The following is a 27,352-nucleotide window of genomic DNA, read 5'->3' as shown; positions in this document are numbered from 1 at the left end:
TATCCTTCAGCATTCAGATTCAGTCGTACTATACAGTCCGAGCTCATTAATCCAGGTCATAATCAAATGACAAGTAAAAAGACCTCACCGTTATTCATTACTGATTAAGTTACTCTACTGTTTTGCATCAGGCTAATGAACTAGAGTTGTTGGTGTTTCTTGCATTTCTTTCCATCAGTGAGGAACAAGTGAATGCAAATGTATTTGAGAACAAATTTAAATTCCTCAATTTGATGCAGAATTGCAATGAAAAAAGTAAGCAGGTAGAATTAAAATGAATTTAAATGCAAATAATTTATTGATTTGTAATTGGTGGGGCACGAAATGTGTATGGGCTAAGAGTCTTTTTACAGATGTGCTTTCCTGGTTGTCAATCATTCAGTGTATGGAATGTTTAAATGAAAAATGCTTTGTGACAAGAACTACGTGTTATGAAAATTAGCAGTGATGAAGGAGCGTTAAAATATGCGTGCTTGGGCTTGAAAATGAGAGGCGCAACAGAATGTGGACTCCAGATGCATTTTTAAATGATTCTTATTAATTGACACAATGTTTATAACTTGTCACGAAGTGCCTCGCTTGTTTTGAGTTTATTTGCGTAAAAACCAAAGTAGACTTTATTTATGCGCTAGTGTAACGAACTGCTCCGAGACACGAAGGTTGACAATACAAATGCAGTTTTTAACGGGAAAATCCAAAACCGTATAACAGGCAGTGTTCAAAAGCACAGGATAATCAGTCCAAAAAATGACAAACAAATCCAGAAGGTGAGAAAGGAACGTGAAAACCAGGACACAGGCAGATAACAAAAAACAGGAACATGCAAAACAGTGGAAACGCTCAGAAATGCAGTGTTACAAGTACAAGACATCGCAGGGAATGAATGTGAAAACGTACTCGGTTACTAACGTAACCTCGGTTCTCTCTAGAGAGGGAACGAGTACTGCGTAATATCTTACGCTATGAGGAAAACCTCTTTTCCACGAGATATTGAAGCCAAAAATTATCCTTAATTTTGAATTAATGTAAAATGCTGTGCAGCAGCATGCAGACATAGGCAAGACGGCTTGCGCGCCTATTGGCTGCCCTGCGGCAACAGCAGCAGCCTATCGAGAGTGGCCCTGCGTGACACATATCCAATGGGGGCATTTCGCGCCCACTTCGTCACGTCCCGCCAGAAAGGGCGTGGTCTCGCCCTATAAATATAGCTCGATTAGGCTGGTACAACTGGTTTTCATCGCCGAAGCGAACCAGAGCTGTGTATGCACGGCAAGATACGCAGTACTCGTTCCCTCTCTAGAGAGAACCGAGGTTACGTCAGTAACCGAGTACGTTCTCTTACGAGAGTATCTCTCGTACTGCGTAATATCTTACGCTATGGGGAACACAATGCAAAACGCAGTGCGTACCGGGATCCGACACCAAAGTCCCAAGGGCAGTAGCCCAGGGCTCATATAGTGCATAATCACCATAGACTCACAGAGAGTCGGCGAAGAGAGGCTGCAAGCATCATTCCCCATGAAATAGCATCCTACAGGAGCTAGATATGTTAACAGTGTTTCACACAGATAGGGTGAACGTGTTCAGCCTGCACTGGGTAATAGTACGGGTTATTCAACACCCATGGAGCTGTTTTATCGCTCAGTGAGCGATGCACAAGCAAAACTCAGCATCTGGGCCGGCACAGCGGGGCAGATAGCACTGAATTCTATACCGACAGAAGCTTGGCTTGTAAGGCGGGAACCTCTAGGTTATAAAACCTTATAAATGTAGACGGCGAGGCCCAGCCCGCGGCCGTACAGATATCTTGCAGGGTAACCCCACTATACCACGCCCACGACGAGGCCACGCCTCTCGTGGAGTGCGCTCTGACACCCAAAGGACACTGCAGGCCCTTAGAGGTGTAAGCCAGTGCTATGGCGTCGACTATCCATCTGGATAGGCTCTGTTTTGGTGCGGCAAGTCCCTTGGAGCGTCCGCCAAAAAAAACGAAGAGCTGCTCGGTCTGTCTGAAGACAGACGAGCAGGACACATAAGCTCTCAGTGCCCTGACAGGGCAAAGGAGACTCGCATCCTCCTCCTCATCATGAACCGAGAGTGCGCACAGGGAAATAACCTGGGCCCTGAACGGTGTGTTGAGGGATTTGGGCACGTACCCGTGCCTTGGTTTGAGTATGACTTTTGAGTCATTAGGCCCAAACTCCATAGATGACGCGCTTACTGAAAGCGCTTGTAAGTCCACTATGCACTTCACTGAAGCGAGAGCCAAAAGAAACACCGTTTTGAAAGACAGATGCTTCATGTCTGACAAATGGATAGGCTCGAACAGGGCACCTTTCATGGCTTCCAAAACCGTAGAAAGGTCCCACACCGGGACTGAAGGAGGTCTGGGAGGGTTCAGCCTCCGAGCTCCCTTGAGGAATCGCACGACTAGGTCGTTTTTCCCCAGTGACTGGCCAGACCAGTTGAGCTTGAGCTTGAAAAGAAAAGAGCTTGACACCAGGCAGAGAACACAGACCATTTCGAGGAATAGAGCCGTCTAATAGACGGGGCCCTCGCCTGCGTGATCGTTTTTAACACTCCCTCCGGGAGGTTAGCGGGTACCCGTTGATGGCCCATGCATGAAGGGACCATAGTTGCGGGCGAGGATGCCAAATCGAGCCCTTGACCTGAGAGAGGAGGTCTTTCCTCAACGGTATTGGCCACGGGGCAGTGCTGGTCAGCCGCATCAGGACTGGGAACCAAGATGGTTTGTCCAGAGCGGAGCCACAAGCAGCACTGGGCATCTGTTTTCCCTGATTCGTTCCGGCACTTGAGGCAGGAGCAAGATGGGGGGAAAAGTATAGAGGGGACAGAGGGGCCAGACGTGGGCCAGGGCGTCCTTGCTCTTGGAGAAATATTTCGGACAGTGAGCGTTCTCGTGGGACGCGAACAGGTCCACCTGCGCTCTGCCGAATGTCTCCCACAGCAGTTGGATCATCTGTGGGTGCAGCGACCATTCCCCTGCTGGGACATTGTTTCTGGACAGTCTGTCTGGTCCCAGATTCAGGTGACCAGGCACATGCGCTGCTCTCAGTGAAAGCAGGTTGTGCTGAGCCCAGACCAGGAGGCGTTCCGTTAGCCTGTAAAGGTTTCGGGACTTGATGCCGCCCTGGCGATTTATGTATGCCACCACTGACATGTTGTCCGACCGGACCAAGACGTGGTGACCCTCTATCTAGGGACAAAAGCGCCGTAGCGCGTTGTCAACTGCCATCATTTCCAGACAGTTTATGTGTAGGAGCTTTTCCCGTTCTGACCACTGGCCAAAGAACGGTCTGCCCTCGAGCAGCGCTCCCCATCCCGAGGTGGAGGCGTCCGTGGACACCACCTTCACACTCGAGGGAGTCCCCAGACTCACACCTGACTGATACCAGTCGGTTATCTTCCAAGGTTCCAAAGCTAAAACGCATTTCAGATCGACCCGGAGGCGAAACCGACCAGCGGTCCATGCCCTGGGCGGAACTCGTGCTTTCAGCCACAGCTGCAGTGGGCGCGTGCGAAGCAGACCCAGCTGGAGCACTGAAGCTGCTGAGGCCATGAGGCCCAGCATTTTCTGAAACCTTTTGAGCTGGACTATCGAGCCGCGGCGGAAGGATTTCACGGCGTGCTGAATGTCCAGTTCGGGCTCTGTCATGGATAGCGTGTCCAGCACTGTTCCCAGAAAAGAAATTTTCTGGCTGGGAGACAGCGAGCTCTTCGCCCAATTGACTGTGAGACCCAGATTCTCGAGATGCTCGACCAATGTGGCCCTGTGTTCTATGAGCTCTGATTGTGATCGAGCTAGAATCATCCAATCGTCCAAGTAGTTCAAATTCGCATGCCCTGGAGTCTCAGGGGTGCGAGAGCCGCGTCCATGCACTTCGTAAATGTACGGGGTGCCAGCGACAGGCCGAACGGCATGACTTTGTATTGGTATGCCTGGCCCTCGAAGGCGAATCTCAAGAATTGCCTGTGACGTGACGCTATTTGTATTTGAAAATAGGCGTCTTTCAGATCTATTGACATAAACCAGTCCTCCTGGCGAACTTGCGCGAGGATTTTCCTGGTTGTCAGCATTCTGAACTGGCACTTCGTGAGCGCTTTGTTCAACTGTCGCAGATCTAGAATGGGTCTGAGACCCCCGTCTTTTTTCGGTACCAGAAAATACCTGCTGTATAGCCCCCCTTCGCTCTGAGCCTGAGATAAAGGTTCTATAGCCCCTTTGCTCAGTAGTTTCGCTATCTCGGCTCGAAGTAGATGAGATACTTCGTTTTTTACCGTCGTTTCGACTCGCGCCGCGCAACGGCGGGGGCGTCGAGTGAACTGCAGTGAATAGCCTCTTTTTATAGTTTTCAACACCCACTTCGATACCCCGGGAAGCTTTGCCCACGCATCTGCGTGAAAAGCTAGAGGTAGAATGAAATCTGGGCTCTGGCCGCGGCATAGCGACGGCCGGAGAGCTCCGGTGTGCTGAGAAATAGACACTGTGTTTGCAGTGTGCGAGGCGGGGGGTGCGCTGATCACAGCGGGCAGCCCGACCGCGGTCAGCTTCTCTCTGACAGGTTGTGGAGAGAAGGCGAGCGGGACGAGCCCCGTGGGGTTCGGCATGTCTGTGAGGGAATGTGGCCGCGGGATAGCGGGCAAACTCACTGTACTGAAAACACTGTTGGCTCGCGCCGACTGAAAATGTGTTGGTTTCGTTTTTACAGAAACCGTGTGACATGCTTCGTGTAGTGTTTGTGGGCACTGTGTCGTGGGCACGTACACTACATTTATTGCACAATCGACATGAGTCGATTTTCTTTGTGCTAGCCCTGTATTGTGGCGGGCTGTGTCTGCGTGTGGGAATGGGCACTGAGACGTGGGCATTCTTACAACACTCATAACACCATCGGCCGTGGCCGGAACACCAGAAAATACACCCTTTGTTGGATTTATCTGGGTAGCCGTAAAAACTTCTTTTGTGTGCAGGCAAGCGGGCAAATGGACGCTGCTAAATACGCTGGAACAGTCACATTGCATGGAACTGGACGAGCGAAACGTTTCGGTGGAAATCCGGCCGCAACGGGATTTGAACACCGTCGCTTTCCTAGAGAGGCTAGGAAGGCTTTGAGACCTCGGGCTTGGTTTCGATCCTCGGCCGGGGCCTGCGCCGAGGGGTGCGGCGTCCAGCAGAGCGAGAGCGCGGTCTCGGGCCTGGCGACGTTGAGAAGCGGCGGCGGCGGGTGGTGCAGGTTGGGGCTGGGAGCTCCAGGCAGACGGCTGTTTAGAGCGACCTGCTCCGGAACTAGAGCGCTTCGGAAGGAAGTGCTTCATCGCCTGCGATGTCTTTTGAACCTCTTGGAATCTGTCCGTGAAATCTTTGACGGCAGATCCGAAGAGGCCAGCTGACGAAATGGGCGCGTCGAGGAATACAGAGCGCTCCGCTTCAGTCATTTCAGATAGCATCAACCACAGATGTCTCTCAAAAACGGTGAGAGAGGCCATGTTCCGCCCAATGGCCTGTGCAGCTGATTTTGTAGCGCGTTGAGCCAGGTCTGTAGTGCTCCGCAAATCCGCAATGCTGATCGACCCATCGCCTTCCTCGTCCATTTTTCGGTGAAGGTCGGCCTGGAAGATCTGCAAGATGGCCATCATGTGTAGTGCTGACGCGGCTTGCCTGGCGGCGGCCTATGTGCGACAGTGCATGGCTGACGTCACTCGGCAGGCTTTAGATGGTAGCGCCGTCTGCGCTCGCCGTCCAGCAGAGGGCGGGCTGAGATGGGAAGCTACCGCTGCTTCCACTGGGGGAAGAGAAAGGTATCCTTTGTCTTTTGCACCGTCCACAGTGGAGAATGCAGCCGAGACAGAGGTACGCACCCTGGCCGAGAGGGGGGCGCCCCAGGACCTCGCCACTTCTTCTTGAAGCTCAGGAATTAAAGGCGCGGGCCTGGATTGTGACGGCGCGTGGTCCTTCTTGAGGAAGCATCCGTCCAGTCTGTTGCGCGCGGGCTGCGTGGGCGCCTCCCAGTTGAGGCCGAGGTTGTCGACGGCTTGAGAGAGCAGATGCATCAGCTCCGATTCAATGCCGGCTCGTTTCCCAGAAGGCTCGCGGATAGCAGAGGGGAGGTCCACAGAGCTCGCCCAATCCTCACTATCTGACGCCAGGATAGAACAGGCCTCGGCTGTTTCGTCGACCTCAATGGCGGAAGCGGCGGCGGACGGCGGCCGCTGTCCGTCGGGGAGGGACTCGAGCGATGCCGGCGAAGCTGAAGGGCGAACCGGCGAGCTTTGGCGGGCAGGAGAAGGCTCGGTGCCGCGCTGGGCACGGCGCTTCTTACGGCGCGGTGCTACAGCGGGCTGAAGTGCAGTCTCTGAGAATGATGCCAGGCGAGTCCTCAGAGTCACCATCAGCAGTAGCTCACAGTGAGGGCATCCGCCGTCGACGAGAGCGAGAGCCGCATGATCCTCACCCAGACAGGAAACGCAGATGACATGGCGATCCTCTTCACTGAGTGTGGCTCGGCACGAGCCGCAGGATCTATGCATCTTGAAAAAGACGCAGCTCTTTTAGGAGAGAGAGAGACAGAGAAAAAATGTATGTGGCAGCGGCGAACACACACACACACTTGAAAAGGATATAACGCCGGAAAGCGTAGCAGGTACGGCGGCAAAAGGCGGCGATGCCAGCGATTCAGACTCAAGGCTTGTCCCGCTGTGTGCTTTTCCTCAGACGGCGTGGCTTCTCACTCCGGATCCAGCGATGCGTGATGCTTCGCTGAAGAGATGAAAATCAGTTGTACCAGCCTAATCGAGCTATATTTATAGGGCGAGACCACGCCCTTTCTGGCGGGACGTGACAAAGGGGGCGCGAAATGCCCCCATTGGATATGTGTCACGCAGGGCCACTCTCGATAGGCTGCTGCTGTTGCTGCAGGGCAGCCAATAGGCGCGCAAGCCGTCTTGCTTATGTCTGCATGCTGCTGCACAGCGTTTTACATTAATTCAAAAATAAGGATAATTTTTGGCTTCAATATCTCGTGGAAAAGAGGTTTTCCCCAGAGCGTAAGATATTAAGCAGTACGAGAGATACTCTCGTAAGAGAACCAGGCTATTATAGGTGGAGTTAAACGAGGTAATGAGACATAGGTGGATGCAGTCAGGTATGTAGAGTCCAGACAGAGAGTTATGGAAAATGTAGTTTATGAGGGATTAACAATAGTCTGATGTGGAGTGCCCTCTGGTGGCTCTCAAGGGCACTCCAGCTGGTGACCGTTACAGCTAGACAGACCGTTGTGCTGTTTTTTTCTCACACATGAGTGCCACCTTTTTATACCTTGTTAAATGAAGTTAGACCTTTAAAAACATGCCTCTATTCCTGCATTATTGTCCATTTCACTCTGCTGCTTCTTGTTTTTTAAATGGAAACACGCATTGTGAGTGAATAGTCACCAAGTACCTATTGTATATCTGATTTAAATGTATTAAATACCTTTTATATCTCTCTCAGCCTAGTTTTCACGATAAACTAAATATGGGTGCTGCCCTAACACATTTAGCGTGCGTCTGAATCAGCTCCCTTGGTTCAGCAGGGCACTGATCAGGGAGCCATTTTAACAGCTATCTCTCTCGAAGTAGGGCTCGCTGCATCCTGCGGTGGATATCCAACCCCGTCCACATCCAAGTGTGATGTCAGAAGCCACTCCCATGTCCATGGTAGGTTTTAGGGGGGTTTCAGAATGTAGTTTCTAGATTAAAAGGGTTTTTAATGCTTTAGGTTACAGTGATGGGTAGGTTTAGGGATAAGTGTTTGGTGTAGGCAATCAGTACTGTGATTGACATGACCTATACACTCATAAGAATTGGCTGCAGGGCGGAGTTCCGCTGAACTGGTTTGGGAAAAATCAGGTCAATGAGAATATTCCGTATTTGGACATGGGTGTGGCTTCTGACATCACACTTGGATGTGGGCCAGGTTGGATGTCCACTGCAGGCTGCAGCGAAACCATTCTCAAACAATCGCAAAAACCTTTCAGTGCAATGAAACTACCTGATTTGCATGTATGAGGTCCTGGGTTCAATCCCCAGCATCTCCAAGGATAGTGATCCTTAAATTATAAACTTGTGGGGCAGTTGTTGCCTAATGGTTAGAGAGTTAGACTTGTAACCCGAAGTTCACAGGTTTGAGTCTCAGTACTGGCAGGAAATGTAGGTGGGGGGAGTGAATGAACAGTGCACTCTTCCACTTTCATTACCCACAATGAGGTTACCTTGTGCAAGGCATCTAATGCTCAAAAAATGGCTGCCCTGATTTGATTTCAGAAAAATATTAGTTCTGCCATTGTTCATAAATACCAGTAGTGACATTGTCATGTTGCTGGAAATAGAGTCATTGGTGTCCAAATCTGTATCGCTCCGTATCAGTGCCCGGATTTGTGAACGCGATGCACTGATTCATAATCTAGGGAGCTGATTTTTATCATATAGTTTATAAATGTTGGAAAATGTTTGAATTTTTAAGACAATAAACTGTATAATACTAATTTAATGCATTAAACTGATAACCCAATTTTAACCAGTTAATACCCTTGACCACTCTCACTTGGATCTATGGCTACCTGAAACAAGCTGATATGAACAAAGATGGCAAGATGTCATACAAGGAAGTCCAGATGCTTTTCAAGATGATCAACATAGACCTGAATGACGAATATGCTTCCAACCTCTTTAGGGTAAGCCTTTATTCCTCAGCAGCACTTGGCCTGCCTTGAAATGCTTCAATTGGAAATACTTCATTTACACAACAAATAAAATTCTGTAAAAGCAACACAGACAATAATGAACACTAAAGACGAAATGGATTTTAAGAACATGAAATGTATTTCATGTTCTTAAAATCCTTTTTTTTAATTTAGAGTGGAAAAATTAAAATAAATGAATTTGCTTGATATGTGTAAAAATATATAATTTGTGTATCAGAAGTGTGATAAATCAGAAGACGGACGGCTTGAACATGAGGAAATTGAGCTGTTTTGTCGTGAGTTGCTACGTCGGCCTGAGCTGGATGCAGTGTTTCAGCAGTACTCCGCTAATGGTTGTGTCTTGTCCACCGTGGATTTGCGAGAATTCCTGAAAGACCAGGGCGAGGACCACACACTTGTGCATGCTCAGAGCCTTATTCTCAACTATGAACTCAATGAATGGGGTATTTGTACACTTAATTTACTGTAATAATCAGTATTATTTTATTGCAATTTGCACTTTTTTCCATGTGATACTGAGCGTAGAGATGCATCTTTGTTCTGTCTTTTGCAGCCCAGAAGAACCAGTTTATGACGCCCAATGGTTTCACCATGTACATGCTGTCTAAGGAGAATGATGTGTATAACCCAGAGCACAGCAGAGTCTACCAGGACATGAGCCGCCCACTCAGTCACTACTTTATCTCCTCCTCACACAACACCTACCTCACTAAAGATCAACTCATCAGCGAGAGCAGCGTTCACGCTTATATCAGGTAAAATGCTCAAATATACACAAACAGCACATATACAGCACTGACGCTTTTAGCAAATAACGTGTTCACATTTACATGAATACTGGACGAGATGACCTTTTCAGAGAAATATTTCACACAAACATATTTCACACAAATGCTTTTTCTTGAGCAAATATTGTAAATGTGTTTATGTTTGTTTGTGGCACAGAGCTCTAAGACAAGGCTGTCGCTGTGTGGAGCTGGACTGCTGGGATGGTGAAAAGGAGCCAGTTATTTACCATGGGCACACCCTCACATCCAAAGTGCCATTTAGCGAGGTGGTAAAGGTCATTGCTGAATACGCTTTCAGGGTGAGCATAGGAAGTGGCTCTTCATCTTTAGCTCACTTGGTGATGCATTTATTTGGGGAAATAATGCAAACGGTTATTTTGTTTGTGTTTTTACCTTAAAGGGCACCTATTATGCTACTTTCTACAAGATGTAAAATAAGTCTCTGATGTCCCCGGTGTGTGTATGTGAAATTTTAGTTCAAAATACCCCACAGATAATTTTTTATAACATGTTAAAATTGCCACTTTTTGGGGGTGAGCAAAAATGCGCCGTTTTTGTGTGTTTCCCTTTAAATGCAAATGAGCTGCTGCTCCCAGCCCCTTTTCAAGAAGAGGATGGAGCTTCAAGAGCTCATGCTTCGGTGGAAACAAAAGAGGACATAAAATAAAAAACAATAAAATGTCAGAAACAGAAAGCTGTTGTAGCGGACCCCATCCGAATGATAGCCAAAACTTTGCTAATCAGTTTTATGAAGTTTATTATACATCACACAAAAGATGAAGCGTCCATTTTCCCTCCAGAAAAATCACAGTCAGAGCTGAGTAAATCACAGTACAAGAAGTACGCATTAAAGTCTTATCCATAAACTCACTCTCTCCCTTGTATTATCATCAATATACACAGCGAATTACACAAAAACCACTCGTTACAACAGTAATAACAGTAAACAAATATGTGGGGGTTGTATTAAAGTGCACACACTCCCTTTCATTACTGCCGTGTCCAGTATCAGTCCAGAGGCTGTAAACAGTCTGGAATGAAATTATATGCACAGACATAAACAAATTTAGGTATATTTTGCGCCACATCAGCTTCAAAAATAAAACTACTCCACTGCATCCTCTGTGGCTCGGATGATGGGAGATCATGAAAACTTTTATGTTCACTCTTACATCCAACAACAGAATACCGAGATTGCTTACAGGACATTGTCACTACAGCTGCTCAGACACGGAAAAAATGGCGGATGGTATACAACTCGCTGAGGGCGGAAACTATGGTAATGTAGTTCTGTTAGTCAGTGGCCGTGGGCAAAAAAAATCAAAACAGCATGTCTAATGAAACTTCTTTGGTTTAAAAAGGATATAAAAAAGTGGGTTGATTTTTTATCATTGTAGGATGATTGTGTTCACACACTGCCAACAAACATTTATGTCCAAACACAATATAAAAGTGGATTTGCATAATGTGTGCCCTTTAAGACTTTTTGTATCAGTCAAAAATTGTATCAGTATTTTTTGTCTTGTTTTGTTGTAAATATCTTAAGATCCTTAAAGCAAGATACATTTAAATAATAATTTATGCAAATATTAGTAGTATATACTTAAAAAGATTATGCATAAAAAATCAAATATGTAGCTTTTAGATTAAACAAATTAGTAGATAAGCTTGGGTACCTATTTGAGAATCAAATGTGTGCGTAATTGTTTCAAACAAATTATGTTTTATTAAAGGGATAGTTCACTTTGAAATTAATTTTTGGTATGTTTTAGCTTACCTCAAGGGCATCCAAGATGTAGGTGTCTTTGTTTCCGCAGTAGTTTCAATTTTGTTATTTTTAGGTCAAACCGTTCTTGTCTGTCAGCAGTGGCGGTTCTAGAGGGGGGGCCGGGGGGGCCGTGCCCCTGTGACAACAAGTTTGGCCCCCCTTGTGGCCCCCCTAAATGTGGAGTGTGAAATAATTTTTACAAAACTGTTTTTTGCTATCTTTGTTATCGTTGTATGCATATTATTTTTTTTTATTATTCTATCTTTGTGGATTTGCTTGTTCACGTGACAATTCGCATCACATTCGCGGGAATCGCGGCAGAATAACGTACGTCTCCTGCACGCGAGAGAGGAGAGAAGGAGAAAGCTGGTCAGTTGCAAGTTCATTCTTTATGTGCGTATCGGGTGTGCGATGTGTATTGTCTATTAAAATATTGTAATACTTGTTTTAACTATGTACGAGGCACTGTGAGCTGACATCGCATTTGTCTCTCGTCCTTTCACTGCTGTGTGCGGTTCATAGAGGCTATGTCCCCAAATTAGTTTATGTCTTATATCATATTATGTTCTTATATTAGAATATCAAATCAGCAAGAGTGCCGTTTTCCCGTGCACAATTGCAACTCTGATATTGATGTTATACAACAGTTAAATTAACAATAAGTTAACATGAGTTACTTTTTAGACACAATATTGTCAATATTGTTTGTTTTCCCTTTATTTCGCCGACTAGAATTTGAAAATGAAACCGTAGCAGAGTCTCAATGCAACAGACAGCGATGATTTATTGACTGAAATCCGCGTTTTGAAGGAATCACTTGCTCCTTTCCCGAATGAATCAGCCGTTTGAACGAATCGGTTGAATGAATGAATCCCTCAACTCACTTCTGTGACTTTCCGCCGCCTACTGGCGGTTTTAGTTTCATATTTAAAGTACCCTTTAATTAAAACGTTAAAATTAGAAATCATTTCATGTTTAAATATTGATTTAAAAAAAAATCTCATAGCTTTATTTATGCAATTGTGAATGGAATGTAAATATATTAATGCCGCTTCGGTGTCACCTCTGCACTGCAAACATGGATTTTGATTGAATGAATTAATTTGACTGGTAACAGTGGTACTGTATAATTATTGTATAATTAAGTATTATTCTATAAATAAGGATAATTACTGTATAATTTGAATGTTAGTATTTGACATAAAAGGTGATTCATAAATCTAAATAAGTTTAGAAAGAATGTCCATATATAGGTGAAAATGCCCCTGGAAATCTATTTAAGGTGGCAAATTAAATTAATTAAAATGAATTTCGGTCCCTGCTGTTAACTGACCACTGCATAGAATATTGAAAAATATGAATATCTTTGTGAGTCTGCTGTCAACAACAGGCCTAAACCAGCCATGGCACCAGCACAAAAACACAATCAGTAAAATATCATCTAATTATCAACAAAACATTGAAAATATTGAGATATATTTTTGTCAATATTGCACACCCCTAATGTACGGTATGAATTTTGATTTCTTCAGGTCTTAAAACGCCTTAAATTTGACTTTAAAAAGTGTGCAGGAACCCTGTAAACGGTTAGTAGTTACCTAGCAAGTCAGTTATTTTCAGTAAATGAATTAATAATCTTCTTGGTCCCCATTGCTTTTGCTCTATAGTTCTCACCAAAATGCAGAGAAAGAAGGACATCATGTCAATTACAGTTACTGTGACTAATACTGAATATGTAATGCAAATGTAAAAATATAATGGAAATGCAAATACATTGTTGAATGATTATAAACATGGTATTTTGCCTGTTAATGCCTGCAGTGCAGAAAATTATATGACAACAATAAGGTCTATATGTAACTGGCCCCTCTAACAGTACAACTGGCCCCAGCTTGGCCCCCCCAGTTGAAATGGTCTAGAACCGCCACTGTCTGTCAGTCATATAATGCAGGTCTATGGTCACCACCTCAAAGAGCATGCACAGAGAAGTCCAAATTAAACATGATTTAATGACTCGTAAATGTAAGTACACATTTGACACCTAAGACACGAAACGAGCGGTTTGTGTGAGAAAACGAATAGTATTTATATCGTTTTTACCACTTGTAACCACAGCCACGTCCAAGTGATCTGAGGGCGCGGGCGCTTCGGTCTGCGCAAGCACCGGAAAGCGCCGGAAGTGATCTCTCGCGCGTGTACATCACTCATTGTTTACACAGAGATTTCGGAAGTGTTACCTTTCACTGTGACGATGTAAACATATTTAGATATACAGGAAATCGCAATGGAAGACGATTTGGATATGAATAAATATGTTTACATCTTCACAGTGACGTACACACGTGAGAGATCACTTCCGGCGCTTTCCGGCGCTTATGCAGACCGAAGCCACTGGGGCGGCAGTGGCTCAGTGGTTCATGTAGGTTGTCTACAAACAGAAAGGTTGGTGGTTCGATCCCCAGTTCCACCTGACCAAGTGTCGAGGTGTCCATGAGCAAGACACCTAACCCCAGCTGCTCCCGATGAGCTGGATGGCGCCTTGCATGGCAGACACCGCCGTCGGTGTGTGAATGGGTGAATGTGAGGCAAACATGTAAAGGGCTTTGGGCCATTGTGTCTGTGAAAGCACTATATAAATGCAGTCCATTTAATATTTCTGATAAACGAGTAACATGTTCACATGTTTTTAAACAGTACTTTTATTAGGCATAATGGGAATTAAAAAAGAAAGAAGAACGTCTTAGTTACTGATGGAACCCTTATTCCCTGATGGTGGGAACGGAGATGTTATGTTGACAAATGCAGTCTCACTTTTGAGCCCCAATCACCTCTGAGTTTTAGAAAAACAACCAATTGACTGTCTGCAAAGACCCACCCCCTTTAGTTACTGTTGCTATGTCCGACAAGCCATGCCACTCTCACTCTACACCATGTTCTCACTCAGTGAAAAATACATCGCGGAGCAAAGAGGACACTGACAACGTGCTGACAGACAGGACAGAGCAGGTTACTTTTGATATGAAACAAAACATCAAATTTGTTAATTTTTTTAAAGAAATTGCAATAATAAATACCGTTTTGTGGCGCATCACAGATCGCTGTAGAGCCTTTTTGTGTCATGACAGATCGCTGTAGAGCCTCAGTTACAGCTGCTCTTGAACCGATCATCTCTTCCTTCTAGTTAATTCATAGCATGAAATAAACAAGATTGAACATCAGAAGGATTGTTGTTTTGACCATGGAAAGATGTCAGTACACACCGTTTTTCAAGTTCAAATACACCGACGTTAATCTTCTAACTCTCCTGACTGCTTTGTCGAACAAAAATGGGCGGATGGCGGATTATAAATGGTCAGATCGCCTGTCAATCAAACTCCCTGCGAAGGGTGAATTGAATAATTGGCGAGTGGAATTTGCATGCCAAGGCCCTCCCCGATACATACGGGTATATAAGATGGTGGCACGCATCGGCCATTCAGCGGGGTGAAACCATACCGTGGAAGAATACACATATGGGATTACCAGAGGGGAGTCACAACATATGGGGCATCTAGCCCAGTACAAGGGCTGTCAGAACGGGCATACATCTCAAGAACTGGGCCTGGCGTCGGACACCTCTGCTGCGTCTGACTGCCAAAAGATGTTTGGAGGAACTCAATCCAGGGTTTGTCAACTGGGGATCTCACATGGAGAACTTAGAAGGTGCTTGTATCCCCCCGTTAGAGGGGAATGGCGCTGTAAGTGAGACACCGAGCCAGCCTTCCCCCACCTTACCTTTGTGTACATTACACACGGGATGAAACCAGCTCAACCCGGAGATTGTAGAACCTTGCAAGGGGTGTGAGGTGTCTCCCAGCCCGCAGCTCTGCAGATGTCTGCCAGACCAAGTGCCAATGCCTGGAGGAGGCAATACTCCAAGTGGAGTGAGCCCTCACTCCGAGGGGGCACGGGAAGCCTTGGGATAGGTACACCAAGGCGATGGCATTCATTATCCAGTTGGCCCACCTCTGCTTGGAGACAGCCTTTCCCTTCTGCTGACCTCCAAGGTAGACAAAGAGTTGCTCAGAGCTTCTGAGGCTCTGCATGTGGTCCACGTAAATATGCAGGGCTCAGATGGGACACAGCAACGCAAGGGCTGGGTCTGCCTCCTCTGGGGGCAGCACTTGCAAGTTCACCATCTTGACCCAAAAAGGAGTGGTGGGAAATTTGGTGCCTCCTAATGACTAGGTTGTGCTTTCCTAGCGACCTACCATCAACTGCACCATGATGTGCCACAATGGCGGCCACATATACCTTCAAGGTGGAGTGGGACAGACTCCGCTCCAACCTCTCTTGCAGGAAGGAAAGCACAGAGCTGATTAGGCATCTCCGGGGGTCTTTTTGGTGTGAAGAGCACCACTTTGTGAACAGATTCCACTTCAAATCATAAGCTTGCCTAGTAGAGGGGGCTCTGGCTTGATTGAAAGTGTCTACCACCGCCGGTGGTAGGCCACTGAAGTCCTCCATGTCCCATCCAGAAGCCACACGTAGAGGTTCCAGGGGTCCGGATTCGGGTGCCATATGGTGCTCCATCCCTGAGAAACGTAGGCCCCAGGACTAGTTGTGTGCCAGCGCGTCCGTGCTGAGGGGGTGCCTCGGACCGGGAGTAAAAAGAGCTGTCATGTGAGCGCGTAGTCCGCACGATTGAGGTTGCCCCGGAATGTGAATGGCGCGGAGCGACCTCAGCCGTTACTGACTACAGAGTTGTGACATTCGAGGTGAGCTTACCTGTCATGGCGGTTGATGTACGCAACCATCACAGTGTTGTCTGTGCCAACTAATACTTGCTTGCACTGAAGCAACGCCTGAAACTGGTGCAGAGTGAGTAGCACTGCCAGAAACTCTAGGCAATTGATATGCTAGTGCAGTCGAGGTCCCATCCAGGAGCCAGAGGCCCATCCTTGAGGCATCTGTTGTAACAACAACTTGCCTGGACACTTGGCGACAGCTTGTTCTGATGGTCAGACAGAGTTGCCGCGGGACTCAGCCTGTGCTGTAGCGGTCTCATATGCATTAATTCAAGTGGCCTGACCGCAGCTGCAGATGCCATATGCCACAAGAGCCTCTGAAATTGTTTCAGTCGAACCACTGTCTTCCCTCCGATTGTATTCAGGCAGTTCAGCACTGAATGTGTGGGCTCGTTCGTGAGATGTGCCGTCATATTGACCGAGTCCAACTCCATACAGAAAAAAGAGATGCTCTGCTCAGGGGAGAGCTTGCTCTTCTCCCAGTTAGCCCGAAATCCCATATGGCTGAGTTGGCTGAGCACCAGGTCGCTGTGTTCGCACGACAGATCTTGAGAGTGAGCTATAATGAGCCAGTCATCGAGATAGTTGAGAATGCGAATGCCCACTTCCCTTAGCAAGGGCAGCCTCGTGACTTTGGTAAATGCGGGGAGACAGGGACAGTCCAAAGGCGAGTACCTTGTACTGGTGGCCCGACCCTCAAAGGCAAACCAAAGAAACGGTCTGTGTCGAGACAGAATTGAGACGTGGAAGTACGTATCCTTCAGGTTGATTGCTACGAACCATTCTTTGGGTAGATGGCACGTGAGAATGCGTTTCTGCATTAGCATCTTTAACGGGAGCTTGTGAAGGGCCAACCACCTTTCTTGGGTATGATGAAGTAAGGGCTGGAAAACGGCGACTTCATCTCAGCTGGAGGGACAGGCTCTATTGCATCCTTCGCCAGCAAGACCACAATCTCCGCACGAACGACAGGGCATATTTGCCTGCCACTGAGGTAAAGAGGACGCCACTGAACCTGGGGGGAAAACTGAAACTGAATCACTTAGCCGAGTCCACATGAGCCAGCGGGACGGGCTGGGAAGCGCTACCCAGGTTCCCAGACTCTGAGCAAGCAGCACCAAGGTGACAACCGACGTACCCAAGGAGGGGCAGTGAGGAGGACCGCTGGGACCCAACCCGGGAAGCATAGCATCCCGAAGTAGAGGCAATGAGTGTGGTGTGAAACTTACTTGGCTCCAAGGATCCCGCAAGGTGGTGGCTAAGAACACATGAGGAGGCAATGCATCCTCAAACCGCTACCTCTATAGGCTTGTGGCGAATGGGTGGGAATGAGGAAGCATAGCATTGCTTACTGCCAGACTGTATGGCCCAGAGATTGAGGAAACTGCTCTTTTATTGACAATGTGGTAATCACCAGCGGCGGAACAGAAAAAGGCTCTTTTCAAAATGAAAACAAACACCCGGCCCCCCTCCTTATCCAGAGCAGCTCCCTTCATCTCTGACCCCCCCCATGTGTCAGGGCCGCTTTAATGGACATTTGGAGGGTTTATGGCCTCTGTCTGCTTATGGACTGCCGAGAACTGGGTAAAGTCCTCGGCAGTGTCGCCAAAGAGGCCACCTTGCGAGGTGGGGGCGTCAAGAAAGCGTACTATGTTGGCATCCCGCATATCCTCAAGATTTAGCCAGAGATGGCGTTTCTGGACCACCAAGGTGGAACACTTTCTGTCCGAGAGTCCATGTTGTGACTTTCATCGCCCAGAGGGAGAGGTCAGTTACTGTGTGCAGTTCCTGCATCAACCCCGGCTTAGAACTACCCTTGTGCAGTTCTTCTAGTGTTTTGGCCTGATGGACATCCTGATGGAAGTGCACAACAATTGCATGCTCCACCTGAGGAATCTCCACGTACCCCCTGGCGGCCCCACCATCAAGGGTAGTGAGAGTGGAGAAGGCTGCGAAGCAGCTCCGATCGTGGCCGTCAGATGAGAACAGGAAACGACTGCATCCAGAAACACACGGACGGAAAGGCAGCTTTAAAAAGACACTCGCCACCCATGCTTGCTCTTTTGGGGAAAACTGCTCTTTTAAGCTAAAGCGCCCAGGGGGGAATCGTTGCACCTATCTGTTCAAACACTGTGGCTTCCAGCAAGAGGTTTTCAAGAGGTTTCACTCGGTTCCAAAGCAAAAACCTGAATTAGTGGATGTGTGCCACCACCTTATATACCCATATGTACGGGGGAGTGGCTTGTCATGCAAATTCCACTCGCCAATTCGCCAAGGTGATTAGGGCTCCTAATGCCGAGTTCAGACTGCACGATTTTAGCCCCGATTTTGGCACGCCGACAGGTTTTGAGAAATCCTGCTGTGTGAAAAGTGTTCTGACTGAAAACTACATCGGCGATGACCAACAGCCAATGAGAGAGCAAGATACAGGACAGCAGGATGTTCAGGGAGGAGTTATAGACCAGAATATCAGTATTTTAATAGATAGGCCTATATTTACAATTATATCAAACAGAAACAAAGCACAAACATTTGCATGACCAGCAGCAACAGCAGGACATTTGTAAAATTATTTATTTACCCCCAACTCTCTTTGCAAAACACAGTCCTTGCTCCCCTCGTCTTCCCAACCATTGCCTCCTGCATAAACTGTTTATTTTTCTCATTTTGCTGCAAATCAGCGCACAGACAATTTGGATCGCAATCTTCTTGTAGGCTATCATTTTTAATTACAAATTCAGTGTCGCGCGAGAACTCCGGTCTCACGCACGCGTGATCTTCCGTTATTTCCTTATCACTTCTCGCGTTTGTTTGGTTGTGAAACGTAGTTTGCGGACCAGGGAGAAGTTGTCGGCGATTCTTTCTTTTGTAAAGTCATGCAGTATGAAACCTCCTGTCACCGATCCATCGTGCAGTGTGAACACACCAGCAACTGAATGTTACCCCAGATAGTCACGCAGTGTGAAAACAACAGTGACACAATTATTTTGAAAATCATGCAGTCTGAACTCGGCATAAGTGAGAACCCATTTGTCAGTCTACATAATGTGTTTAGCCTCTTTCCTTTGAAAATAGGCCTTGCCCTAAAAATGCCAAAAGTTAAAATAAAAGAAAGCATACATAAATACATATGTATACATGAATATATGCTTATTTTCTAGACTTCTCCATATCCTCTTATTCTGTCTCTGGAGAACCACTGCTGTGTGGAGCAGCAGACAATGATGGCCCAACTGCTGCTGTCAATTCTGGGAGACAAACTGCTCACCAAACCTCTCAATGACAAGCCGCTTCAGTGGCTACCATCTCCAGAGGTAAATACAGTCAGTCTTTCCTTAAAAGAGTTTTCATTAAATGTACTCTAAAACCAGTAAAAGCAGTCTATCTGTAATGTTTTGAATTTTATGCAAAAGACAGTGCTTGATGTTCCTGGACTGTCAAAACAGTTCTTCTATATAGGTTAACTGTAAGTATATCTGAGCATATGCTTTGTAATTCTTAACACCTCTAATCTGTAAGAATACATAGATTTCATTGACAGTAGATGAAAAGCTATCCACAAAGTGCTTTTGAATGTAGACTCTATTGAAATGTGTTGGTCTCATTTTAACTTTAATATGTCAAGTCAAGTCACCTTTATTTATATAGCGCTTTTTACAATTTAGGTTTAATGCAGCTTTACAGTGATAATTGGAAAATAATCTGCTGTATAGCAGATCTAGAAGAAAATAGCGTCATAGTTCAGCTTAAGTAAATTCAGTGATGGTTAATTTTTGTTGTAAAAAAGTTATTCATTTAGTTTGTTTAATTTATATGTAAATATATAACCGCTCTGGAGAAAACAGGGATGTCATCGTCCAGCTCAGTTCAGTTCTCATATTATGGTGTCAATGCAGGCAGGTCAATAATATAGTTGAATATAAAGTGTCCCCAACTAAGCAAGCCAAAAGCTAAAGGTGACAGTGGCAAGGAACCAAAAGTCCATCAGGTGACAGAATGGAGAAATAAGCAAGTGCTATTTCTGCTATTATACAATTCCATGTTCAACACCAGGGCCTTATCTGTATCTGGAGCCCCAGTGCAGGTTGTTGCTGTAGGCCTTCCTCGATTGAAATCACGGTCCTGGGTGTGTGGCCGGGGCGTGGATGGGATGGATGGGTACCCCTCGGGTTGAAATAGCAGGGGCCCCCTGAAAGACAGGGGTCGTGAGCAATGTCAACACCTTTCTCCCCTCTAGTGATGGCCCTGCTTAAAGGTACATTGTGTAGGAATTTCTCCCATCTAGCGGTGAAATTGTATTTTGCATTCAAACGAATTGTGCTCTCCAGCGCCTCGCTTTTTCAAATCCGTGTTGCATCTACGGTAGCTGTTATGTACCAAAAAGCTATGACAGGATGTCTTCTAATAGCACTTCATCGAGTTTTCCTTTGGGTGAACAGGTTTGTTATTTCAAACAAACTGAAACTTGACACAACGAACAAACGAATCTTAAAGTATGAATTACTGACTGACTTGCCGGGGCAGTGACAAGCACCTCTCACTGCTCTGCTCTGCTCCTCCGTTTCTACTGCTTTCAGTTGCTGGCTCTGAACGAAAACGCGTTGGCCTAGTACTTTTTGACCCTCTCTGCTATTATAGTTTTTCAACATGGCGGAACTACATGGAAGCCATGTATATAAAGTATATAAAGTAAAGTATACTACATGTATATAAAGACAATAAATTCTTTGTTTACGAGGATAAGTCAGATAGCCTAATTGGCAGAGGTATTTGTACACCATTGAGGATATATTTATGAATAAAAATATTGATTTTAGATAATAAAATACCTAAAACACTACACATTGTCCCTTTATCAATCAATATTGAGATATCGTTTTTTTTATGGCAGGACCTAAAAGGGAAGATCTTGATAAAAGCTAAGAAGATCAAAGTGAAGCAGGACAGCTCCAGCTCTGACTCAAGCTCCTCAGATGATGAATCTAAAGCTGAAAGCAAGCCTAAAGCACGGAAGGTCAGGGTCTGTCTTTTTGCTACTTGTTTTGTGCAAATATTTGGGGTGTAACAATATATTGTGTCACAATATATTGCAATACAAAAATGCAACAATATGTATCATGGATAGTGACAATATGTATTGTGTATAACTGTATAATAATGCAATGAGGGAATATTTGTGGGTCCTGATAATGCCAAAAATCTTATGTTACCATTAAAAAGTTGCCTACATTATTTAAAATATATCTAATCAGTGACAGAGTGGAAGCATATTTGTCTGAAATAATTCTGTATTTTCAGAATCATGAATATTTTCATTCTGGTGTCACTGTTTTCCTGTGCATTGGGTTACCAGCACCAAGTCCAAGCCTATTCATTTCCATACCCAATGCAATACCAAATTTAGCATTTTAATCAACAGTACATTTTTTGTTAACCTTTTAGCATATGTCTTGGAGTACAGCAATAATATTATATAAACAGTTCAGTATCATGATATGTATCGAATCGTGACATGAGGGTATCATTACACCCCTAGTATATATATATATATATATAATATTTTTATTTGCATGAATGCTAACTTCAAAAGTTTGGATCTAGTAAGATTTTTTTATGATTTTGAAAGAAGTCTCTTGTGCTCACCAAGGCTGCTTTTATTTGATCAAAAATACAGTAAAAACAGTAATTTTGTGAAATATTATTATAATTGATATAGCTGTTTTCTATTTTCTATGTAATTTATTTGTGGTATGGCAAAGCTATATTTTTTAGCAGCCATTACTCCCGTCTTCAGTGTCACATGATCCTTCAGAAATCATTCTGATTTGGTCCTTTAGAAATAATTCTGATTTGGTTCTCAAGAAATATTTCTTATTAATCTGAATTTTGAAAACAGGTGAAAACTATGTGAAGACTGTGTCTTAAAAGGTTAGTTCACCCAAAAATTAAAATTATTTTATTAATTACTCACCCTCATGTTGTTCCAAACCCTTAAGACTTTTGTTCATCTTCTGAACTCAAAGGAAGATCTTTTTGATGAAATCTGCGAGGTTTCTGTCCCTTAATAGACAGCTACGCAATTGACACTTTGACGCTTCAAAAAAAATTACAAAGAAATCATAAAACTAATCTATATGAATTGAGCAGTTTAGTCCAAAAGTTTTTGAAGAGGTGCGATCACTTCATATGATGAACAGATTGAATTTAGACTTTCATTCACATAAACATTTATCAACTCACTCATCAGTTGAGGTAAACAGAAGCTCAAGCATGTTTGCTTGACGCGTGAGAACCAATGAGGTTTATTCTCAAGTTACGCAGCACGTTTGAGCTTCCGCAAGAGGTTTGTTTAATCTGTTCATCATATAAAGCGATCGCGTCTCTTCAGAATAATTGGTCTAAACCTCTCAATTCATATGAATTAGTTTTACGATCTTTTTATTAACTTATTGAAGTGTCAAAGTGTCAGTTGCGTAGCTATCTATGGAGGGATAGAAAGCTCTCAAATTTCATCAAAATTATCTTCATCTGTGTTCCAAAAATGAATGAAAGTCTTAAGGGTTTGGAACGACATGAGTTGACATTAATGAAAGAATTTTTGGGTGAACTATATCTATAAGAACTAGTTAGATAAGAGGTAATCAGTCTTACTTTTCCTATTCAAATTAGACCACTCTGTAACTCTGTATGTAACTGACTTAAAGAAGTTAGGACCAGTCTTAAAGAAAAAAATGTGATGACTAAGTTTTAAGACTAATCTAAGCAGTTTATGCAACAGGCCACTTTTGTTATGGTTAATAATTTTGTGGAAACCATGATACATTGTCTCCAGGATTATATGATGAAAAGAAAGTTCAAAATAACAAGTTTTTAAAAAAAAAAATAGAAATATTTTGTAACAATGTAAAAGTCTTTACTGTCCCTTTTGATCAATTTAGTGCAGCCTTACTGAATAAAAGTATTAATTTCTTAAAAAAAATCTTACTGACCCCAAACTTTTGAACTGTACACATGTTTGGGTATGTGTATCTTGCTCATATCACTACTAATTTCATATCATTACTTTTGTTTTTATTTTAATAATTTAATCACTTTTTTGCAGTCTGGCAGTTTGACAATTTTATTTGAGTACAAATTTTGCTTTTTCTTTTCCTCGGAAGGACTGTAAGTTGAGTCCAGAGTTGTCTGATCTGGTGGTGTATACCCGCAGTGTTGCCTTCAAACAATTTGATCCATCTGCCAAGAAACCTCCCAATGAGATGTCCTCTTTCTCTGAGAGTGATGCATTGAAACTAATCAAAGAATCAGGTACTATATCTACTATTGTGTTTATAAACATTCAGTGATAGAATTTTTTTTAAAATAAAATAGGTGACATTATATGTATCTTTACACAGAGTTAAATAGTAATATAGTAATTTGACAAAATTACTGCCTGAGTGAAAATGTAAATTCAATCTTGAAATATTCTGTAAATTCAAGTGATATTTGCAGTGATTTTTTTTTTGTTTTCTTCACACAACGTCTCATATTTTGTTGTTGTCTCCAAAAGTGCAGTACAAATAAAAGTAACTTTTGAAAAAAACTATATATATATACACACACATATATATTCATGTTTGTTTGAGTGGGTTCTAAATTTCTTTCTTTTTTTATAGGAAAGTTGTTTGTACGTCACAACAGCATGCAACTGAGCAGGATCTACCCATCTGGTCAGCGGGTGCAATCCTCCAACTACAATCCTCAAGACATGTGGAATGCTGGTTGTCAGATGGGTAAACATTTAATCAAAGAAAACTTGCAGACTGCACGTTTTTAAAAATGACTGCACAGTCAACATTAATAAATTACTGACAGAAAAACTATTTTGCAGTGGCATTAAACTTTCAAACCCGATGTAACGAGATGGATCTGAACAGAGGTCGTTTTTTACCAAACGGCCGCTGTGGCTATGTCCTAAAACCAAGCTTCATGTGCCAGCCTGATTCAGAGTTTAACCCGGAAAACACTGGGGGAGGCCCTGGCCACAACCCAACACTGCTTACTATCAAGGTGAGTTAATGAACAGAGGGATCTTTATGAAAACTAAACTTCTGTTGAGAAGAATTTGCCTGTCTATTTCCTGCTAGAAAACAAATTAAAATACTTGAGTTGACTATATGATTTCACAATATTTGACTTCCAAATATCTTTGGCAAAAATTAACGTATCAATACAATTGTAGTACATCATCATTCACTTTAACCAAAAGTCGCTATTCCACCGTCGAGCCGAATGGTTCTAAGAATGGTAAGGACCGGTTCCAGTTGCATTTCCACTTGCCTGGTAAATCACGCGCAGTAGCCTGGTACTATGCGGCACGGTTACAAACCGTTCTCGAACCCATTCTTGACACGGTTGGCTAACCGTTCTGGTAGAATACATTTAGTGACTTTGCAACCCAGGATTGGTCACTTGTCTGTTGCTTGGCAACCCGTTTCTCTGTAACTGGCTAATCATGCTATTTGATTTGTAAACACAAATTAATAATAAAAAGAAAAGAAATATCTAGTCATCCTCCATCACGCGGTCGCTATTTACTTCTCATTTCATCTGTAAACTCTTGCTTTACCAAGGCAACGACTGACGCATTTGTAGGGGTGGGCGATATTGTCAGGGATGTCTGAAGGAAGGACCCAAGAGCGATAGCAGATTAACAATGTCTTTAATATAACAAAGGAATGCGCCTCGTAGGGCTAGCAACAGAAAGTCTCTCATTAAATGCTGCAAACAGTAGAGAAGTAACCCTGGGCAGGGCTGGCGGGTCCCGGGGTGACAACGAAGGAGAAAAGCAGAGCCTCTACGGCAGCGGTATGGAACTCAGGTAAGGAACCCGTCTCTTGTCTTCAGTAGCAGGGTAACTGGGCAGATAACAGCTTTAGCGAGCAAACAATCAAAGAAGCCTGCAGAACAGGACTCACCAAACAAGACAGGACAGGACAAGATAATCAGGTGAACAGTCAGACTCGTACGCAATCATAGATAATAATCTAGCAAAGGAGAGGTGGAAGAAGGAACAAGAAGTAGGAAGACTAATCAGAGGTAAAGAGGTAGCAGGTGAGAAAGGAATGAATGCAATAGCGATAATTGAAGAGAGGGCTGGCAGAGAATGAAGAGAGTAATAGTAAATGGGTGTGTCTGCACAGAGTGTGTGTGTGTGTGTGTGTGTGAGAGTGAATGAATGAATGAAAGATAATAGTGTGTGTGACCAGAAGAGGGAGACAGAGAAAGGAAGGAGAATACCAGGATCATGACAGTACCCCTTCCTCAACGAGCGCCACCAGGCGCTCCCGAGGATGGAGCCTGACGGGAGCGGTAGAAGTCATCAATGAGCGAGCGGTCCAGGACGTCCCGGGAGGGGATCCAGCTTCTCTCCTCAGGACCGTATCCCTCCCAATCGACCAGAAATTGATGACCGCGGCCTCGAGGACGGACATCCAATAACCTGCGAACTCTATAGATGGGAGAACCCTCAACGCGAATGGGATGGGATGCAGGACGGGTCGGGGCGCGTATGACAGGTTTTACGCAAGACACGTGAAAGACTGGATGAATACGACGGAGATTGGGAGGTAGTTTAAGCCTGATAGAGACAGGACTCACGACCTTAGAAACACGAAAAGGTCCAATGAATCTGGGGGCCAATTTGCGAGAAACGGACTGTAACGGGAGGTTAAGGGTGGAGAGCCACACCCTCTGACCACAAGTATACCTAGGACTCTTAACGCGGTGTTTATTAGCAGCTCGACGAGTGAGAGAACGAGAATGACATAACGCTGATCTCACCCTTCTCCATGTGCGTCTACAGCGTCGAATAAAAGCCTTGGCCGACGGGACACTAGAATCAGAGTCTTGGGACGGAAAAAGCGGCGGTTGATACCCAAGACAGCAATGAAAAGGAGACAGGCCGGTGGCGGAGGATGGAGCCGAATTGTGCGCGTACTCAGCCCAAGGAAGCTGTTCAGTCCAAGACGCGGGGTTGCGGAACGCAAGACTGCGCAGAATGCGCCCAATAATCTGATTAGCGCGTTCGGCCTGACCATTAGTTTGCGGGTGAAAACCAGAAGAGAGACTAGGGGACGCACCGATTAGTCGACAAAATTCTTTCCAGAATTGAGAAGTGAACTGGGGTCCCCTGTCAGAAACGATATCAGAGGGAAGACCGTGAATCTTGAAGACATGATCGACGACCGTCTGAGCAGTCTCTTTGGCGGAGGGGAGCTTAGGAAGAGGGATAAAATGAGCGGCTTTGGAGAACCTGTCAACGACCGTGAGAATAACAGTATCTCCCCCCGAGGAGGGAAGTCCTGTTATAAAATCGAGCGCGATATGAGACCACGGACGGGACGGAATAGGAAGCGGCCGGAGAAGTCCAGCGGGCGGTGAATTACTGGGCTTGGTCTGGGCGCAGACAGAGCAAGACGCAACGAACCGGCGGATATCACGTTCGCGGGTGGGCCACCAAAATCTTTGGCGGATAGCCGCAAGCGTTCCTCTTACTCCGGGATGAGCAAACAGCTTAGAGGAATGCCCCCATTGCAGAACGGCAGAGCGCGCAGCGACGGGAACAAACAACAAATTCCTAGGACACTGACGAGGAACGGTGACAAGGGAAAGAGCTTGTTTGACTAGTCGTTCGATTCCCCAGATGGAAGCTCCGAGGACGCATCCCTGAGGAAGGATCTCTTCCTTAACAGGGACCTCCCTGGGGGAAGCGAACTGGCGAGAAAGCGCGTCGGGCTTGAGATTCTTCGAACCGGGGCGATAAGAAATGGTAAAATTGAATCGGCCAAAAAATAACGCCCAACGAGCTTGACGGGCGTTAAGACGCTTAGCAGATCGGATGTATTCGAGATTTCTGTGATCGGTCCAGACAATGAACGGAACGGAGGAGCCCTCTAGCCAGTGACGCCACTCGCCCAAAGCTAAACGAATGGCCAACAGTTCGCGGTTACCCACGTCGTAATTGCGTTCAGACGGTGTAAGGCGGTGAGAAAAATAAGCGCACGGATGGACCTTGCCGTCAGTGGAAAAGCGTTGGGAGAGGATGGCCCCGACGCCCACCTCTGACGCGTCCACTTCGACGATGAATTGGTTGGAGGTATCGGGAGTAGTGAGAATGGGAGCGGAAGTAAACAAAGACTTGAGATGATCAAAGGCTGTCTGGGCAGCCCGAGACCACTCAAAACGAGACTTGACGGAGGTGAG

General features: G+C 45.1%; 1 protein-coding gene across 2 annotated transcripts in view; it reads left to right on the top strand.

The window, feature by feature from the left end:
- LOC143710232 (1-phosphatidylinositol 4,5-bisphosphate phosphodiesterase delta-3-A-like) overlaps positions 1 to 27,352 on the top strand; it is an 83,813-nt gene that overhangs the window by 3,803 nt on the left and 52,658 nt on the right. The window contains exons 5-13 of one of the 2 annotated variants that reach the window (XM_077201232.1): positions 8,603 to 8,732; positions 8,980 to 9,205; positions 9,316 to 9,517; positions 9,708 to 9,849; positions 19,267 to 19,419; positions 20,997 to 21,119; positions 23,266 to 23,413; positions 23,764 to 23,880; positions 23,979 to 24,157. In XM_077201232.1, the coding sequence (XP_077057347.1) occupies positions 8,603 to 8,732; positions 8,980 to 9,205; positions 9,316 to 9,517; positions 9,708 to 9,849; positions 19,267 to 19,419; positions 20,997 to 21,119; positions 23,266 to 23,413; positions 23,764 to 23,880; positions 23,979 to 24,157 (1,420 nt within the window). The remainder of the gene's footprint in view (positions 1 to 8,602; positions 8,733 to 8,979; positions 9,206 to 9,315; positions 9,518 to 9,707; positions 9,850 to 19,266; positions 19,420 to 20,996; positions 21,120 to 23,265; positions 23,414 to 23,763; positions 23,881 to 23,978; positions 24,158 to 27,352) is intronic. The other variant, XM_077201233.1, reaches the window with a different exon arrangement.

This window comes from Siphateles boraxobius, unplaced genomic scaffold, assembly GCF_051911475.1.
Source record: "Siphateles boraxobius isolate OS27281-9 unplaced genomic scaffold, OSU_SipBor_1 46, whole genome shotgun sequence".
Taxonomy (NCBI): domain Eukaryota; kingdom Metazoa; phylum Chordata; class Actinopteri; order Cypriniformes; family Leuciscidae; genus Siphateles; species Siphateles boraxobius.
The sequence above is the reverse complement of the archived record's forward strand: the minus strand, read 5'-3'. Positions and strand labels throughout refer to the sequence as shown.